The sequence below is a fragment of the Lipophrys pholis genome (assembly GCF_963383615.2).
Source record: "Lipophrys pholis genome assembly, chromosome: 19".
NCBI classification, from domain to species: domain Eukaryota; kingdom Metazoa; phylum Chordata; class Actinopteri; order Blenniiformes; family Blenniidae; genus Lipophrys; species Lipophrys pholis.
In genome coordinates, this window is record NC_137647.1 from 10,034,689 (window position 1) to 10,053,183 (window position 18,495).

At 45.1% G+C, this 18,495-nt stretch overlaps 3 protein-coding genes across 3 annotated transcripts; 1 reads left to right on the plus strand and 2 right to left on the minus strand.

Annotated features, from left to right (window-relative positions):
* Positions 1-455: 455 nt before the first annotated feature.
* Positions 456-7,293, plus strand: trap1 (TNF receptor-associated protein 1). The gene is made up of 18 exons (XM_080487960.1): positions 456-676; positions 1,682-1,852; positions 1,947-2,029; positions 2,119-2,259; positions 2,618-2,689; positions 2,761-2,921; positions 3,008-3,117; positions 3,388-3,461; positions 3,687-3,842; positions 4,006-4,126; positions 4,235-4,304; positions 4,498-4,645; positions 5,118-5,303; positions 5,433-5,571; positions 5,660-5,745; positions 5,846-5,991; positions 6,072-6,144; positions 6,607-7,293. Exons 1-18 carry the CDS (start codon positions 565-567, stop codon positions 6,706-6,708), a joined length of 2,151 nt encoding a protein of 716 aa, XP_080344086.1. The 5' UTR covers positions 456-564; the 3' UTR covers positions 6,709-7,293.
* On the minus strand, positions 7,281-10,418 carry LOC308124737 (MAPK regulated corepressor interacting protein 2-like). The gene is made up of 5 exons (XM_080487961.1): positions 9,970-10,418; positions 9,803-9,872; positions 9,232-9,371; positions 8,279-8,371; positions 7,281-7,645 (listed from the first exon to the last, which is right to left on the minus strand). The coding sequence occupies exons 1-5, from the start codon at positions 10,019-10,021 to the stop codon at positions 7,575-7,577; spliced, it is 426 nt and encodes a 141-aa protein (XP_080344087.1). The 5' UTR covers positions 10,022-10,418; the 3' UTR covers positions 7,281-7,574.
* Positions 10,419-11,859: 1,441 nt separating this feature from the next.
* On the minus strand, positions 11,860-18,096 carry LOC308124782 (glycerophosphodiester phosphodiesterase 1-like). The gene is made up of 6 exons (XM_080488067.1): positions 17,511-18,096; positions 15,141-15,316; positions 14,363-14,468; positions 14,073-14,165; positions 13,718-13,929; positions 11,860-13,244 (listed from the first exon to the last, which is right to left on the minus strand). The coding sequence occupies exons 1-6, from the start codon at positions 17,769-17,771 to the stop codon at positions 13,097-13,099; spliced, it is 996 nt and encodes a 331-aa protein (XP_080344193.1). The 5' UTR covers positions 17,772-18,096; the 3' UTR covers positions 11,860-13,096.
* Positions 18,097-18,495: the final 399 nt, after the last annotated feature.

Sequence of the window (18,495 nt, forward strand, 5' to 3'; positions counted from 1 at the left end):
CCATTACGGGCTGGGCCTTTCTATGCTGGACTTGTATGCTCTTCTCCCGTAGTCCAAATAGATGCATGTTAAATTGTGAAATTAAAATGTGGGAATCAGTGTGTGTGTGTGTGGTTGTCTACCTCTGTGTGTTTGCCCTGTGATGGACTGACGATCTGTCCAGGGTGTATCTTGCCCTTGCCAGAGTTAGCTGAGATTTGCTCAGGTGCCTAAACAGGATTAAATGGTCTAAAAGATTGATAGACAACAGTTGTGTCCTGATATTTTCTAGATTTTAGATTAGAAAGTGGGTGTATCAATATAAATAAATATTAATGGGCGATTCTGTGAGGGTTCTCTTCAATAACTAATGTTATACTTTCATTTTCACTGGATGGCCTCGGAAGAGAGTCGTAAAGTTCTCTCTTTCTCGTCAGGCAGATGACCGACGCCTAAGTTACGTCATTTTCACGCGCAGTCGCGGGTCCTGTCAGCACAGTTGTCAGGCGTGTGTCCCTGGGTCGGTCGTCCTCGCACTCTTTTCCCCATTTCTGCTTCTTTTTGTCCTCCCTCTTGTGTGCCATTATGTCCCGGTGTCTGTCGCTGGCCCGGTTCGCCCTCGGTTCCGCACACAGAGCCGCTCCGCGGCTCGTGTCGCGGCTCAGCACGCGAACTTTGTGTCGCTCCTCCACAGCAGGTGAGCTGTTAGCATCGTTAGCATCGAGCAGCTGCAAAATCACATGCAAATTCAGATTAAACTGCTGGAGTCATTCACTTATCTGCATTTGACAAACTTTAAATAGCTGGTTGTGGAGTCACAATCCCTCACGACATTACGCAGCAGCAATAGATTTGATGTTTTAACTCCAACAAGCCATGAAATGTTACATCAGACTGAGCTTCAAAGTCAGATGTCAACACAAACACCCCGACATCTGACCTTTGCAATATCAACAAGCTTCAAGCTTTTGGGAACACGATGCCTCATCACATAGTAAACTTGAACCGTTTCAGATAATTTTTTTAATTAGCACTCAGATGCAGAGATAATATTGTATAACACTGAATGTTAAGTTATTTTACAGCTGATATTGTCAGAGATCCTCTATATGTATTTGCATGAATATGCATAGGAGTAAAGCTTTACATGCAGATAACACACAATCTTATTTGATAGTTTTACTGCTATGTACTGTTGGGGTTCAATTGAGTGAAAATATCAAGGGGATTTTCTATTTGTAGTTCTTGTTATGGTGTGCCCAATTGATTATTGATCACAAATAGGTTGATGTCAAAGATTTTACCATGTGTTGTTATTTCTTATTTTAATACTGTCAATACATTATGGAAATATTCTTAAGGACTTCAGTAGAATATTATGTTTTTTAAAAAAATCATTAATATTATAAGAATGTCCACTTGATTTGTTTTCTGTGGCTTGAATGTCTTTTTCATGTGTCAGGATATTGTTTATGTGATTTCTGAAAAAAATGGATGGAAAACTTTTTTCCTCAATGACTGGAACAATTAATCCTTCCACGCTCCATATCTAATTTCAAGCGATTGTTTTTTTGTACATTTGTGCTGCTTAAGGTTGCAAATATTTTCATAGCGGAGACACAAGGGGAATTTAGAAAGGGAGCAATCTCAATGCAAAACATCCTGTGAAGCAGCTCCACCCTCTGACTCCTCCCGTCCTCAGGCTGGCAGGTCGCACAGCAGAAGAAGTGGAGCAGTCGTCCCGGCGTCTGGAGCTCCGAGCGCGCCTGCCTCGGCGCCAGCCAGCACTCTCCCTACAGCACCCAGGAGGCTGAGAAGGAGCCCGAAGAGGAGCCTCTGCACACCATCATCAGCGACACGGAGTCTGTTCAAGGTGCCGCTCCTGCATGTTTCTCCTGCAGCTTCTCGTTTGATGTCAAACTAACATCGAAAAGAATGTTGCCTCCCCTCGTCTCTCGTCTCTCCAGGTACTTTCTCCAAACATGAATTTCAAGCTGAAACAAAAAAGCTTCTGGACATTGTTGCCAGATCTCTGTACTCTGAGAAAGAGGTAAGAAGTGCGGTGAAATGGGTAATATTTTACACCCGTGTAAGTTCACTGATTGTGACTGATTCTCTGGTTGCTTCTTCGACTGTCAGGTTTTCATCAGGGAGCTGATTTCTAACGGCAGCGACGCTCTGGAGAAACTTCGTCACAAGTTGATGACAGCAGACGGTCAAACGGCCCCAATGGAACTTCACCTGCAGACCGACGCTGCAAAGGGGACGTTTACCATCCAGGTGCTGTACTGTTTGTGGAAGAAAATGTTCAGTGACCTCATAGAGGAGAAATAAAATGGGACGCGAGTATATCGTCCATCAGGAAGTCAGATTTAATGTTTCTCTTTGTGTGTCAACTTGACACGGGGGTACAGTTCCACATAGACAATCACTCTTGTCGATTTCATCCATTCATACTTTACGTTAGTATTTACTTTAACTATGTATTGACCCGAAACCGAGTTGTGATATGAGCAAGTGTAACTTCTCGCACTCACCTTTTTGTTTGAGATGCATCTACAATATCTCGGTTTAGGTCTTGCAACATGCGTAGATTCACTATTTTGAAGTGATGGAGGATTTTTCTGGATTCCAACAGGACACAGGAATTGGTATGACCCAGGAGGAGCTGGTGGCCAATCTGGGGACGATCGCCCGCTCTGGGTCCAAGGTAGGGCTGTTGTGTTATTTTCTACTCCTCTGTGTGATGCGTCCTGCTGATCTCTCTCCTCTGGGTTGCAGGCGTTTCTGGACGAGCTGCAGAACCAGGCCGAAGCCAGCAGCACCATCATCGGCCAGTTTGGAGTGGGATTTTATTCTGCCTTCATGGTGGCCGACTCTGTGGACGTCTACTCCCGCTCGGCTGAACCCGACGCACCCGGATACAAGTGGTCCTCCGACGGGTGAGAGCAGGAAGACGAGGACGATTGTGTTAACGTCTGTAAAAATGAGTTTCAAACCACGAACATCCCGACTTGTCTCTCATCAGCTCGGGAGTCTTTGAGATCGCTGAAGCCAGCGGAGTTCAACAGGGAACCAAGATTGTGCTGCATCTCAAAGACGACTGCAAGGAGTTCTCCTCTGAGGACAGAGTCAAAGGTTGGACAGCGTCTTGTTCAGTTGATCGCTCATCGGTGAACGTGTGATGGGACATGACAGGATTTGTGTGGAATTATCTGACGCACTTTTCCCTGCGCACTGCGGCCCCACGAATAAATAACAATCAAATCATTTAATACAACACATGGAAACCTAACTTCTCCAATTACAGTCAGTCTGTTACTACGTGTATATTGTGTATATTGTTATTGCAGTAATGACGTATTGTTCCGCTCTGTATCACACCGTGTGATTTGATTTGTGTTCCAGAGGTTGTAACCAAGTACAGCAACTTTGTGAGCTTCCCTGTTTTCCTGAACGGACGGAGGCTCAACACTTTGCAGGCGAGTTTCTCTGCCTCCGAGATGCTTCTGCTCTTGGCTTCAGGATATTTAGTCAGTTCTTAACACCTCTGTGTAACACTGGATAAACGCCTTGTATTAACCAACTAAGAAGTTCATTTTCAAAGTACGAGCAAAGAAAGCGATTGCGCTCCTCGTCCACATTTGGATATTGTGCTGCAGAGTTGATTCTCGTTGTTGTTCTAATAGTTCCTTTTCCCTCGGCAGGCCTTGTGGATGATGGAGCCCAAAGAGATCAGCGACTGGCAGCACGAGGAGTTCTACCGCTACATCGCTCAGGCGTACGATCGGCCGCGCTACACGCTGCACTACCGCGCCGACGCCCCGCTCAACATCCGGAGCATCTTCTATGTCCCCGAGACGGTGAGAAGGTTCATCTGGAATCGGCGTATATTAGAAATGCTTTGGTTTCATTGTGTTTCCTTCGGTTTGAAGATATCTTTTCATAAATAACGAGAAGTTACTTGCTCACGTTGTACACATTGGTAATTAAGAAATGACTGCTAAACGGCGCGTTTGTCAACAGAAGCCGAGCATGTTCGATGTGAGCAGGGAGATGGGCTCCAGTGTGGCTCTGTACAGCAGGAAGGTTCTGATCCAGACCAAAGCAGCCGACATCCTGCCAAAGTGGCTGCGCTTCCTGCGAGGTCTGCACCGGCGCCTTACTCTCCTCTGCCTTTACATCCAGGAATACATGTCTATGGAGTCCAGATGAGTAAGCGTGTGTGTGTGTGTGTGTGTGCGTGTGTGTGCAGGTGTGGTGGACAGTGAGGACATTCCTTTGAACTTGAGCAGAGAGCTGCTGCAGGAGAGCGCCCTCATCAGGTACACCACCAGCATTGCACCATCGATTTTATATATTTTTCATCCACAACATAAAAAAATTCAAAATTTATTGAATCGCTGTTTGCATACATGTAAAATACATCCATTTCAAAGCTTTTTATTGTGAAAATCAGAAGGACCATTGATGGAGCTTTTATCTCATAAATACACGACTTTGTTGTTCTTTCCTCAGGAAGCTTCGTGACGTTCTCCAGCAGAGGATCATCCGCTTCCTGTTGGACCAGAGCAAGAAGGAGCCCGAGAAGTACAACAGCTTCTTTGAGGACTACGGCCTCTTTATGAGAGAAGGCATCGTCACCACGCAGGAACAAGACGTCAAGGTCGCCATCTTCGGCTTCTACTGGGGTTGTCATGGGCAGGATCACAATTTTTTATTTTTAGATTTAATTGTAACTGTTATTTCAGTCTTCTGGAACTGTTTTAATAGAAATAGTCTCATGGCCTTAGTAGAGTTGTGACAGGAGAAGCTTTGCCTTTTATTTTGGCATTTTTCTATAATATAAATACCAAAAGTGCCAGGGCTGCATTCAGATTTTGCTAGTTTTATTTTCGTGAATGGATGGCGCACGCTTATGGCTTTATATTCTTGCACAACATCAGCTGTCAGGCAGCTTGTGATTTCATCGTGCAATCTGCACACGGTAAACTTCGTGTTGTGGCCAAAGTTTATTAGATTCGTGAGGCTGTGGATGTATAAGATTAAAATCGCAGCGTTTGTAGGCAAAATAAACCTTCCAAGTGTTTCTCCTGAGCGTCGTGTTGTAGCTGATGATTGAACGGCTCGTTTTGCAGGAGGACATCGCAAAGCTGTTGCGCTTCGAGTCTTCAGCGCTGCCAGCCGGGCAGCACACCAACCTGATGGAGTACGGCTCGCGCATGACGGCCGGCACGCGCAACATCTACTACCTGTGCGCCCCCAACCGACACCTGGCAGAGCACTCGCCTTACTACGAGGCCATGAAGAAGAAGGAGATGGAGGTGAGGCGCCCACACAGGGTCTGACAGACACCGGAGCTTTCTGCGCCGCAGTGCGCAGACTTCGGGTTGTGGAGGAAGGAATTCTGCGGCGCGCGCGCGCGTAAACCTCGGCTCTCCGTCGGTTCGCAGGTGCTGTTCTGCTACGAGCAGTTCGACGAGCTGACTCTGCTCCACCTCCGGGAGTTCGACAAGAAGAAGCTGATCTCGGTCGAGACGGACATCGTGGTGGATCACTACAAGGAGGAGAAGTATGAAGACAACAAGCCAGGTGGGCCACCGCCGCTTCACTCTTAAGTGGTTGGTTTGCGCGTCGGAACTGAACTCCTGACATCTGTCCCGTCTCCTCTCCTCTGCAGCGACTGAGCGGCTCACACAGGAGCAGGCCGACGACCTCATGGCCTGGATGAAAAACTGCCTCGGCCCCAGAGTCACTAACATCAAGGTAATAAACGCCCCCGCCCCTCCCCCGAGGTCTGGTGAAGACAGAACATGTAAAAAGCAAGAACCAAAATGTGAAATTGAAACTTTTTGTGGCCCCCCAGCTGACCCCTCGCCTGGACACCCACCCAGCCATGATCACAGTGCTGGAGATGGGCGCAGCACGCCACTTCCTGCGAACCCAGCAGCTGGCCCGCACGGCCGAGGAGCGGGCCCAGATACTGCAGCCCACGCTGGAAATCAACGCCGGGTGAGGGAACGACGCGTGTGTGGAGTTCTTCAAGAAGAAATCCTGTTGAAACGCTAATAAGACACGGGACTGTTTTACAGACACGACCTGATCAAGAAGATGCACAAACTGAAGGACGCTGACTCGGCGCTGGCTGGATTGTTACTGGAACAGGTAACCCGGGTCACTCTTCTCTGTTTTCATCACTTAGTTGTGGCCTTTGCATTCCTTCATACCGTTCATTACCATTTCAGGATAAACGCCACCAATAACTGACACAAACACTTGAAAAAGTGCCGGCCTATAGAATTGCTCAATCCACCACGCCAGCCGGATTTGTTTAACAGAGATCAATTTATTGAATATATTACGTTACAAATATTATAGTATTTTTATTAGCAAGCGTCTGATACTGTTAGAGACCTTTAAAATCAAGAAAGTAGTGCAGGTGAAATATCTGTTCTCTGATATGAAAATCATTTCAAGGATATAAACCAGTTGGAGACAAATGAATTTGGTTTATTGTGAAATTACTGTGGAGCTGTGTGGCAGAGCTGGCGAGTGAAGACGTGGTGGTTCAGAATGACCTGATTGCACGGTAACCACTCTGCTCTTCTGTTTGTTTGTTTCTTTCAGATTTATGACAACGCCATGATCGCAGCCGGCCTGAACGACGACCCCCGGCCGATGATCTCCCGCCTCACCGACCTCCTGACGAAAGCTCTGGAGAAGCACTGAGCGCCGTGACGACGCGCCACTCCAGACTTTGGCCTTTAGCTGAAGGCCGAGAACTGAAAGGACCCGACGGGTTTCATCTGAAGATGGAAAAGAACAATCCTCTGGAGTTTTTCCGCTCGTTTGTTTTACCGACGGAAGAAGAAAACAAAGGATTGAAAAAAAAAAATTGTCTTTATGCCCTGTAGCCTCATCTCAGCGAGTTTACTGTGTGGTAATCCCTTCATGATGGTGAGTGACTGGTAATCCCTTCATGCTTCAACATGTAGAAAATCTCTTGTTTCTGCACTAAAGTAAAGCGTCCGGCTGAAGGTCGACCACTTCCTGAACACTGACGCTTCTGTTACTTTTCCTTCTGCGCCTAATGTCTTCGTGCTTTTCTCATTATTTAATATTATATATCCACACTTGATTTTACGTTTCACCAGCAGTTAATCTTAAATCCTGGTTGTGATGAATAATCAGACTGAAACTCCCTGCAGGCGTCATTTACGTTCATGTGATGTAAAAAAAACCTCAGTGTGTTTATGGAGCCTGTTCACGTCGACATTAAAGCCAATAAACACGGAGTCATCAGAGTGTCACTTTAAAATAAAAAGTCGGGTTTATTAAAATGGGTAACATCTCTTGAAGACGGCGCCCTCCGGTGTGCGGTCCGTCTCCGGCTGCGCGTCTTGAGCGAGACGGATGAAACGGCAGATTGAAGGCAAAAAGCGTCCAAGTCAAGTGGCGTCTCTTGTGCGACGGCGTCGCGGCGCCTCCGGTCCGTCTGGACGTCGTCGGGGCGCTCGGACCCGTCAGGCCCGCCCAGGCTTCGTCTGCGAGCCGTCCTGCCTCAGGTGTCGCCTCCCACAAACCGCCGCCAAGCGTCAGGAGAGCTTGTCGATGTTGGCCAGGAAGCGCTGGGCCCACCACTCGTCCAGGTCAATGGGCACAAAGTCTGGGAAACCAAACGAGTCGACGTTAGATGCCACGGAAAGATTTACCCTTGTAGCACGTTGGAGAGATGTTAACCTGTGTTGTTGTCTAAATTATCTGGAGTTCAGGTGTAATATTCACCATATAACCGCACGAGATCAATGAACTGCGATACTGATTAACGGATTTATTGCAGGTTTTCTGGTGCCGGACCTTTGTTATGACTGACGAGCGATATAGTAGAGTAACACAGATTAATAAACATCATAAATCTCTAATCATAAGGAACCATCGCATGGGAACCGTTTATGGCCACTAGTAACATTTAACCTAGTAACCATTTAACGTTTTCTAGTTTATGCCTTCAAATGCTTTAGAACACACCGAGTATCTGCTGCACTCTGGTGGTCACAACGAGGTACTGCAGCTAATGTTTTAAACATCCAAGTTTGTATTCACTATTTTTGGTATAGACCAAATACCATCTGTATACTCCAACACAGCAGAGCACTTCTAAATTCTACTATATGCCTGTAATTTAATCTATTGTGTTAAACCTGTGCTGCCATCGTGTTTATTGTGTAGTTTATCGAGTCCGGGTCCAGGTTGCAGGCCGAGAAGCGCGAAGGCGACGGGTGGGGCGTTTTTAACTCACCGTCCATGTGCGGGCTGGGCGTCGTCTCTTTGTAGCGGACGGCTGTGCGAGCCGCCTCTGGCTCCTTCTCCTGCTGCGCCACTTCCTGCCAGGCTGAAAACGCAACGCCGTCAAGTTAAAAACGCGAGCTACACCCGGCGGCGTCAAACAAGTAAAGTCCAGAAGGGCGACTGCAGTCAAAAGAGGTTCATGACCTCTTGGCCTTTTGTTCCCCCATCATGTCTGCACTGAGTGGATCAGCTCCACGTCTGATGTCACCTCGTTTGTTTTGTCCCACCCGATCTCGTTCTCTGACCCCTCCGGGCAAAAAAAATAAAACTAAAGTTCTAAAGTTTGATGTGTGGAGGTGCATCGGAGACCAAATGTAGCCCTGAATGGGTTTTCTCCTAAAAAAGGTCAGCGTCGGACCTTCTTTGTGTCCTCGTCCTCGTAACGACAAGGTTGCTCAAGTTGTTTATGAGCTTCGGTGGCCGAGCTCCAATGCCAGCAGGACAGAGACAGTAAAAAAAACCAAAACCAACAGAAAACAAAGTGCTGAGCCGTTGCAGTCTCCAGGAGACCGAACAGGCCAGTGAATGTTAAAACTACGGCCACGCTTCAAAAGTGGGTCACGGTGTGGACTCGGCAAAAAAACCTTTTTAAGCAGCCTCGAGTGAGTGGTGGGATTACTTCTGAGCAACAACAACAACGAGAGATCAGTTCTCCTAGGCCATTGTGCCCGGGTGGGTCAGGAGGGGCGGGTGTGAAAGGTGGGTGTGAGAGGATTTCATTCTATCAGTGTTGGAGCAGCTGTGTGGGTGGGTGAGGCCTCGCAGGGGGAGGAGGCTTGTCAGCACCTCTGACACACTGATCGTCCACAACAATGTCATTCACAGAACGGGCGGCGGCGCGCAGGAGGGGGAGGGGGGGCGTCTGGTTACGACCGGACAATGAGAGAGGGTCATCTTCCTCACCGTCGTAGACGAACTTGACGTTTTCGTCGTGCGAAGGGGTGAAGCTCTCGTCACGCTGGCTGTCACCGGAGAGCGCCGGCGCCGGGTGGTGGTACCTCTTACCGTTCAGACGGTTGAAAACTATCTTGGGTGCAGGAAGGCTGGTGGGAATACAGAGGAGGGGGGAGGGAGAGGGGGGGGGGGGGGGGGGGAATACTGGGTTTTAGTGGTTCTTCCATTGAAGCAGTCAAGAGATTACAACAGCTGCATGAAGGACCATGTGCCACTTCTCCTTCCTCCACCCCCCTCCTCCCTCTCTCCCTCTCTCTCTCTCTCCCAAGGTCACACACACAAACACACACATGGCCTGCCCGGCTGGTTCAAAGTCAGGAAGGCAGCCCAGCAGAGCAACGGGCTGAGCAATGAGGAAGCGCGTGGCGTGTGTTTGGGAGATCAGTGATGAACAAACAAAAGAGTCGGTCTCAAAGTGATGACGTCCACTGCTGCCATTCAACAACCTGCACAAGTTACCCGATAAACCTGTGAATCATTAAAGTCTCCTCAGAACATGGTGGCTCTTATCCTTACTTACTCAGGCATGCTCCAGGATGTTTGTTTGTGTTTGAAATCATTAATCTTGCTGTCCAGCTGCTGAGTGTTCCCTAAACACCACACAAGACGAAAACAAATATTAGTTTCTTCAAATAAAAAAAAATAAAAAAAAAAAGACAGGAAGAATGTTACAGTCAATAAACAAACCTGTCCTCCGCTGGGTGACCAGTTTGCTGGGACCTCTTGTAATTGTGTACATCACGCGCAGGGAGGTTCACCTGGACGTCCCAAGTTCGGCTCTTTAAAGTACAAAAAACAGAATCTTCTTCTTCTTCTTCTCCTGGATTCGTTCAAGAGCAGCGCATCGCTCCACACCGGCCTCACGTTCACTCACACCGTGTTACCTCAGCTCCGCCAAGCTTGCGTGAACAGTTTTGTAACCTCATGAAACAAGAAGACGCGTGCCGCGCGCTCAGGCTCTTGCGCGTGCTGCCGGGTCGACTCACTCGCGCGCATCTCACGCGACGTCTACTCTATTGCTCCTTTTCACGTCCGCGTCGCGTCACACCGGGGGAAGACCGCACGAGTCACTTTGAGGCTGGACCTCGTCCCTGTTCTGCCACAATGTCACACAACCTGAAACAGCCGCTGTCATTCATAAGACGCTGCGCGCAGACGCACGCTGCGACGTCACGACACGCCCCCCGCGTGCGCCTTAAAGAGACAGTGTTGTCCGCGTGGGAGAAGTTATGAAACTGTCCGACACTGATTTAATATTCTCAAAAAGGGTCAAGTGCTGTTTGCAAAAAAAAAGAAAAAGAAATGACTCTTTCTCTTTTGATTCAATTTCAATATTCAAAGCTCAGATTAATATGTTTGTGATTGTTTACCTGTAAACGCCATTTTTTGTGAAGGCTGATTGCATGCTTAGCCACCACTTGAGTTTGTAAATGTTTGTATTCAATACAAAAAAAAAAAGATTTCATATTTTCTGAGTAATGAACACTAACAGTCTTCTCTTATAACAGCTTCAGTGAGGATCATTGTTATTCTTTATAAGTGATGTGCTATTAATTGTGCTATTAAAAATATATATATATAATAATGAAAAATCTGACATATGGATGTTTGGACTGAACTATATTTGTTTTAATATTAATTGAGAAAATAATCAAAAAAATGCTGCAATTTCACACACTGCACTTTTTAAAGTTCACCACTGTTCTCTAAGTGCAATATACATGATTCGTTTATTTATACATTCTGTGCAATAATAACAATCTCTGATATTCAAAGCTAATGATCTATTGTTTGTATTCTTTTATTTTCCCACTCTTTTTATTGTCCACTTGCTACAACAACAATGACCATTTTCCAATTGTGAGACAAATAAACACTTATCCTACCATATCGTGTCCTAACCTATCCTATTGTACCATATCTTATCATATTGTACTATATGTTATCATATTGTATTAAACCATATCAGACCGTACTGTATTGAACCCTATCGTCTGATTGAAACGTATCGTATCCAACCATACCATATCGATTTGTATTGAACTGTATCGAACCATACTTTAACTTCACAGTAATCTTTTGGGACCGTGGGAGGAAACCAGTGTCCAGAGGAGACCTGGACGGGGGGAACATGCACATGACCCGGAGCAGTATTTGAACCTATGACCATTAGTTTAGCCCTAATAGTGGTAAAGTTGCTGGTTTGAGTTTGGAGACCTTGCTGTGTAGAGTTTGCACGTTCTATCTGTGTCTGTAGTTTTTTTTTTTCTCCCCACAGTCCAAAAGCATTAATTTATCTGGTGACTGTAAATTGTCTGTGTGTGTGAATGTGAACATGAATGTGCGTGATTGTGCCACTCCCTGTGATGGACTGGTGACCTGCTCACGGACCACACTGTCTTTCCCCTTTTTGTAGTCTGGAATCAGTTTCAGTGTTGGAAAGTGTGATATAGAAGCTGGATGGATTCACCTGCAGCCGTCTGTGTCTCCCAGAAGCCCCCATCAGATAGAAATCTCCGTGTTTACAGTGCACACACCAGCAGCCAGGTGCACAGGACAGTTATTTCACACACGCTTCACTTTACAGTGTAACCAGGCTTTATTAGTAATGTTGGTTCAAGTTAAAAAAAAAGTGTTTCATCAAAAACACTCACATTGACTTTTTAAATGATCTAATACAAAGAAATGAAAGCTTCCCTATTCAGCGAAAGCTCTAAAAACAAGATGTATGAAAGATTCTTTTCTATCAAAGATGGACAATGACATGTTTAGATGCGGTGATTTATAGAGAATTATTGTCATACTTTTAAACTTGTATCAACTGCACAGAGCCAGAAGAAGAAAAAAAACCCACAATAACTGAAAAGTTAGTGGAAAAAAATTGAATAAATAACCAATGAAAAAACATAATTTATTAAACCTCAAGATTATTTTACAACTCTCCCTCCCTTATGGAAAAAAATAAGTTATCTGCAATCATGTATACTGAGCATATTTAAATAAAACTATTATGACAAACTATCTGTACACATCAGCTCTTCCTATCATCATCTCACAGCTTTAGGAATTAAATACTTGTCGCAAAGCATCTTGTCTATTTGCGCAAGAAAACAAAAAATGGAAGGCAAGTTTCCAAAACTATACAATCAAGTATGTTTACATCCATTCACAGAATATCCTCTAGAAATCTCCTGGAGTTATTAGTTAAATGTCAAGTATGGCGTTAAAATTGAAAGCTACCACTAAATACAATGACGTGTTCTTAACGGTGCAACAGAGCCTGTGGAAGATCAGATCAGAAGAAAAGATCTTTAGGTAGCGTAATCCTAATCCCTGATCCAGATGAGGTGGAGGTAGTGCTGCTGGTACTGGGTTAGGAACGAGACGGAACTAAGCCTTCATGGTTTAATGTGACTGTTGAGCTTGGGAGGAAAACCTGTATACCAGCTCCAGGTCACAGTTTTTTAACCTCAGAAAACCTTTAGATCACAACTTCTGTTTTCGTTCCACCTCAAGTGATTTTTATCCAGATTTCATTGGTTTAAAACTTGGAAAAGGAAAGCCAATTGGGATTTTTCTATCTTTATTTATTTTATTTTTTTCAGCGTTCAGAAAGGATTTATACATAATTTGACCATTTATATCAGGAACCACACAATACTGTACTAGTCAGACCTCACAGGGAGAAACCCCCGTGTTCCTCTTTTATTTTCAATCTTTCCAAGTTTCCTCACTCACTTCAACGATCATGCATGTTAGGTTGAATATCCCTGTGTGTCCTATATCACTATCTATGTGTGTGTGTGTGTGTCATTCAGAGATGGGGATCGCAGTCTTCCAGCAGGCTGTCGGTGATGTAGCTGATCTTCAGCACATTCTGATAGTAGTCCTTCTCAACGGCGGTGTTCACGGTCCAGCCGACCACCTCCACGCCTCGCTCCGCCCAGTATTCAACGTAATCGCTGGTTTTAAGAGAAGAGGAGGGATCGGAATAAATACGCTTTCCCTCAGAGTAGCACAAAAACAGATTTCAGCAGAAACTTGACACAAGACAGTGAATCCAGAGATTACCGACGACTTCGTAGGTAGTCGTAGTAGTTTTGATAACTACTATATACACGTATAAAAAAACAGGCTTGTGATGATTTCCTGGCAAGCGAATAATGAATGAATTGAAAAGATACAGAATCACTTTGTTTTCATCACACATATGATGCTGAAAGGAGTGGTCGGACGTATGAAACGCTCACAAAATCTCCCCGATGCAGTCTTCTTGTCATTAACTCTTCGAAACCAGGCGTAGTTTAAGATTATCTTTGACCTTTCTGTGTTAAACTTCTCAAACATGGACAGAAACAGTGATGCATTTTGCACATAGTTGATAGCTTCGGGGGTTTTTTTAAGCCGAAAACTTCACTTGACGCTTGACACCTACTGTGAAATGAAGTCTTTCTGCACGAGGATGGCGGAGATCCCGCATAGCTTCCACAGTATGTGGTGGTGCGCCCAGTCCAGCAGGACGTCCAGGAGTCCGGTCCACAGCTGGCCCCAGGGGGACAGGGTCCGGGGAGTGCCGTCCCCGAAGCGGCTCAGCCTCCAGGGCCGGTGGGTGAGCGCCGTGACCACCGAGGGGTCAGTCTGACGCATCTGAGGGCCGCAGAAGGTTCAAACAAAAAATTGGATTAAAAGGTGGACCTGCAAGTGTGCTGAGACTTTCATTCAATTCATTAAACAATATCTTTAAAAGAAGACAATGAGTGTATTCATTATGACGGTAACATTTCCCTTACCTTGTAGATGACTTTGGGTTCAAATGAGGAAACAATGCTGGAGTTGTAAAGGACCGGGAACTTCTTATACATCTCATGAAGCACTGCAGCTGCCTGAAAATGTTTGAAATACTCAATAAAAATATAAAAAACACTGTGTTGCTTTGCATATATATGTACCTAAAATCTTAGTGAAAGCCTTTAATAATCCATGTTATAAAATGGGATGTATATAAATATAGAGATTCTTTTTTAAATGAAAGGGACGTATGGTTCATACACCATGGCATGCATGAAAACCTGTTTTCTACCTTATCCGGTTGACCTTTAACATCGAAGAATATGACCATCTGATGTTTGACACATTCCTGCACGGCCTCCTGCAGAGTTGGAACCTTCTCGTCGCTAAACCGGTCCCTGGAAGAGAAGGAAACAAGAGAAACCTGAGAGGACGTTCCTGAACGTTATACTTTCAAGGTCATATATTATGTCACTTATGGTGAATATGTGGAACGCAACGGGGGAAGTTCCTTAACTCAGTGTTAAGAACAGGTACTGAACACACGATCAGACGTTACGTCAGGTGGATTTTTGGTTTCAATCAAAATGACGACAATGCCTGACATTGTTGTGTTTTGTCCCTTTAGCGCAGGGAAACATCTTTAAATGCACTTTATTGATCATTTAACTTAAAAATATGGACATTTGTGAGAAAAAAATGTAAAAAAAAAATAAAAAATCGTCTCATGATAATTGATCATATGCACTTCATTCCAGTGCATTCGAGAGTCTGCTAATTTATTTTTATTACTGTTTTTATTAGTAACATAAACACCCAGTGGGACCAGCAAGTATAAGCTTATAGGTTTTTTTTCGAGCCACCCATTATATTTGGGCTAATAATGGTCGAATGTGTGCGACTTTGATCAGTTTCACCTCAAAATCATTGATTTTTACTATATATGAATGGAATCTCATTTTTATTATCAACTGACATTTAATAACCACAAAAGACTTATTTTGTAAAATATCCAGAAATCTCAGAATATTTCATTCCCATGAGAACAAAAAGTATGCTTTGTGGTGTACTTCAGCCTGTGTCGAGCTGCAGCATCCAGCCTCCTGAGTTGAACAAGCTGCAGTTTACTGACGAGACCGGAGCCATTGGTGGTGCGATCCACCGTCTCGTCATGCATCAGCACCGGCACGCCATCCGATGTAAAGCTCAGGTCCAGTCCCACTCCAGTTGCCCCGTTTCTGCTGGCCTGAAGAAAACATTAAAAAAACAAAAAACAAAAAACAAAAACACTGTAAAATAGCTGCCGTACAGTCTATATTAAATGTTACAGACTCAACACTACGTGTCAAGGTGGAATAATCGGTACTTTGCAAGACAAAGCTGGGGGGAAAAGGAAGCGAAGAGGAATTCTCCTTCTTCTTTTGCGTTTTACGGCAGTTTGCATCCATAAAGTTGCAAGAGGAATTCCCAGCACTGCCGTGATTGGAATTCTTTGAAATGATTCTTAAGCGGGTTCATGCTCATGTGGGTGTTGTGGGTAATGAGAGGGCTGACAGGCTTGTCCAAGAGCGCCACGGCCAGAGAAACTATAGAGACTAACATCATGTTGGCGAGGACAGAAGGGACGTCCCTAGTTTGGAGGGAAGCATAGAAAACATGGAAACAGCAATGGGACATGGAGGAACGAGGAAGACATCTATACAGTATTCAAAATATCATGGGGGGGGGATGAGAAGACCGTCTTTACCAGATTAAGAATTGGGCAAACATACTTAAATAGTACAAAACACATAATGGGGAAACATCCAACAGGCCTTTGCAGTCTATGTCAAGAATGAGAAACAGTGGAGCATGTGTTGGGGACATCTTGCCGTCTCCCAAACTTTCCCAAGGCCATTTCTATGTGTGTGTTTTCTGTATCCTGTGTACTTCTTCTTGATGTACCAATCAACTATATCAAATAGGGCTGTGCCTTCCCGAAGACCTGATTGGCTGAATCCACCAAGTATGCCGGTACTTAAGGAGGGAAGGATGACGTTGTTGTCATTGTCACTCGAGCACTTTATAAATCAACTTTTTCACTTTTTCGCTGAGAAACTGTTTTGGTGTGGCCGCTTGGTCAACTGAAGGGTGGCATTTTATTTTGGCGTCCAGTAGCTCCTCGGCTGTGGCGTAACAGTTGTCGATACCTTTCTGAAGGAAATCCCTAATTACACACATACAAACACATATTTCCAGCATTTAAATTTTGCCGAACATTCCTGGTTTGTTGACATCTTAGTGTCACGAAAACTCCTGAAGATTACCGAGGCATTATGTCCCAAGATCCCGTTTGAGCCCGAGATCTCGATTTGCACTGGAAAAAAGATCTATGATGCATTTCACAACATTTAAGATTATTCTCGTGGCTTGAAAACACTTTCTTTGAGAAAGTCTGCCTTTGTTTTGGACTGAATCCGTCAAATGTTGATATTTCCGCTTGAGCTGCCACGACTCTTCGATATCCCAGAAACCAATGCGGCAGGTTTCTAAAGATGACATCAGTTATGATCTTCTCTAGTAGAGTGACTTTCTAAATTTGAACAAGTCAAAAAACAACGGCAGAACTCTGCCATAAACTGAAAGTAAGAGCATTTCCACTTGCACAATGTGCAGCCCTGAGAAAACCACTAATCAGTGAAGCTACGGTAATTAAAAAAAACTAAACTTCAATTTGAGGGAATATTAAAAATGGACTCTGGAGCAATGGAAGAAAGTCATGAGGTCAGAGTCCAGACCTTAACCCTGATCAGGGGGTTAAATCCTACAAATACTGTGATTTCCATTGTGTGTGGGCTATCTACTGAACAGTTCCGTCATAACCAATATTTCCTTGGCCCACCTTTAGGGTTCAATCAATAAATCTTTACTCATATAGCACTTTTAGAACAATAAATGAAGCAGAAACTGCTTCTCAGGTCGAAAACTAAATACCCACCCACCCCCTGCCAAAGATAAATAAATTACTCAATAAAAATGTTTAAACAGGCAAAAAGGAATCTATTCTTGAATAATAATAATTAAAAAAAACATGACATAAACTATTTCTCTTGCTGTGTCTGTATTCCAGGACAGTTATGAAACACTGCCTGCACAACTGACTCAGCACCTTCATTGTGCTAAAAAAGGAAAGTGGCATTATACAATTACTTAATCACATAAGCAGACCCGGTGCACAGAGCTTCCATAAGAACTCTGAGAACATGCACCGCAATCATCAAGACAAATTTCTCACAATGCGATATTCTAGGCATGAGCAGTTAAAATAATGAAATTGCACATAGAGATAAAAAAATAAATAAATAAGAAAGTCCTTGATCTCACTTGCCTTTCAGACAAACATCAGCAAACCTGCTCTTTGCAACAAACAGCAGATTGTTTTATTTTTTTCTGAGTCTGACCTCTCTGATCGCTGCCACGGTGTTCTCCGGAGCGTCGTGTCCGCCTCCGCGGTGCGCCACCACCGGCACGCCGCCGGAGAGGCTCCGGGGCCGCAGGACGCGGCCGGCCTGGTCCGCGGGCACCGGCGGGAAGCGGAACATCACCACGAAGACGTAGAGGACGGCGGTGAGGAGGGAGGAACCCGCGGCGCTCCTCGTCATCCCAAACACCAGCACGAACAGCACCGAGAAATACAGCGCCTCATCCCCGACCTGCAGCATCGCGACAGGAGGAAGAGGAGGAGGAGGAGAGATCAGCAGGAAAATGAAGCTCAGGAGGAGGAGGAGGAGGAGGAGGAGGAGGGTGGATGCAGCTGACTACATGATGCTGAGCCAGAGAACAGATCTGCGGAAATCTGCAGCTTCACCTCAGGACTTTGTAGAGGAGGAGGAGACAGAGGAGGAAGAGGAGGAAGACACAGCAAACGTGTGGAGGAAGGTGCTCTGGTCAGATGAGAATTTAATGTAACTTTTTGGAGTAAATCCAAAACGCTCCGTGTGGCAAAACGAGCACTGCTCATCACCCTGAAAACACCATCCCCATTGTGAAACATGGTGGTGGCAGCATCATGCTGCAGGGATGCTTCTCTTCAGGAAGATGGATGAAGCCAAATACAGGGCAATCTTAAGAGGAAAACCTGTTACACGACCTGAAACATCCAGCCAGGGCTGTTGGCCTCTTCACGTGTTAGAATGGACCAGTCAAAGCCCAGACCTTCACCCGATTGAAAATCTCTGGCATGAATCCACAAATTTAAAAAAAAATCCTACCTGCCATTTGAGCATAAAATATGCCCTACTGTCAGATAGCTGCATGCATCTTGCACTGCAGCAACTTCACATTAAAGCAGCTCTCTAAAACAGCCGGATAGTTATTCTGAAGACGCTTTCACTCAGCCTCCTCTAAGTCGTGAGACACAAGCGTCTCGGTTGGTGGAGTGGTTGA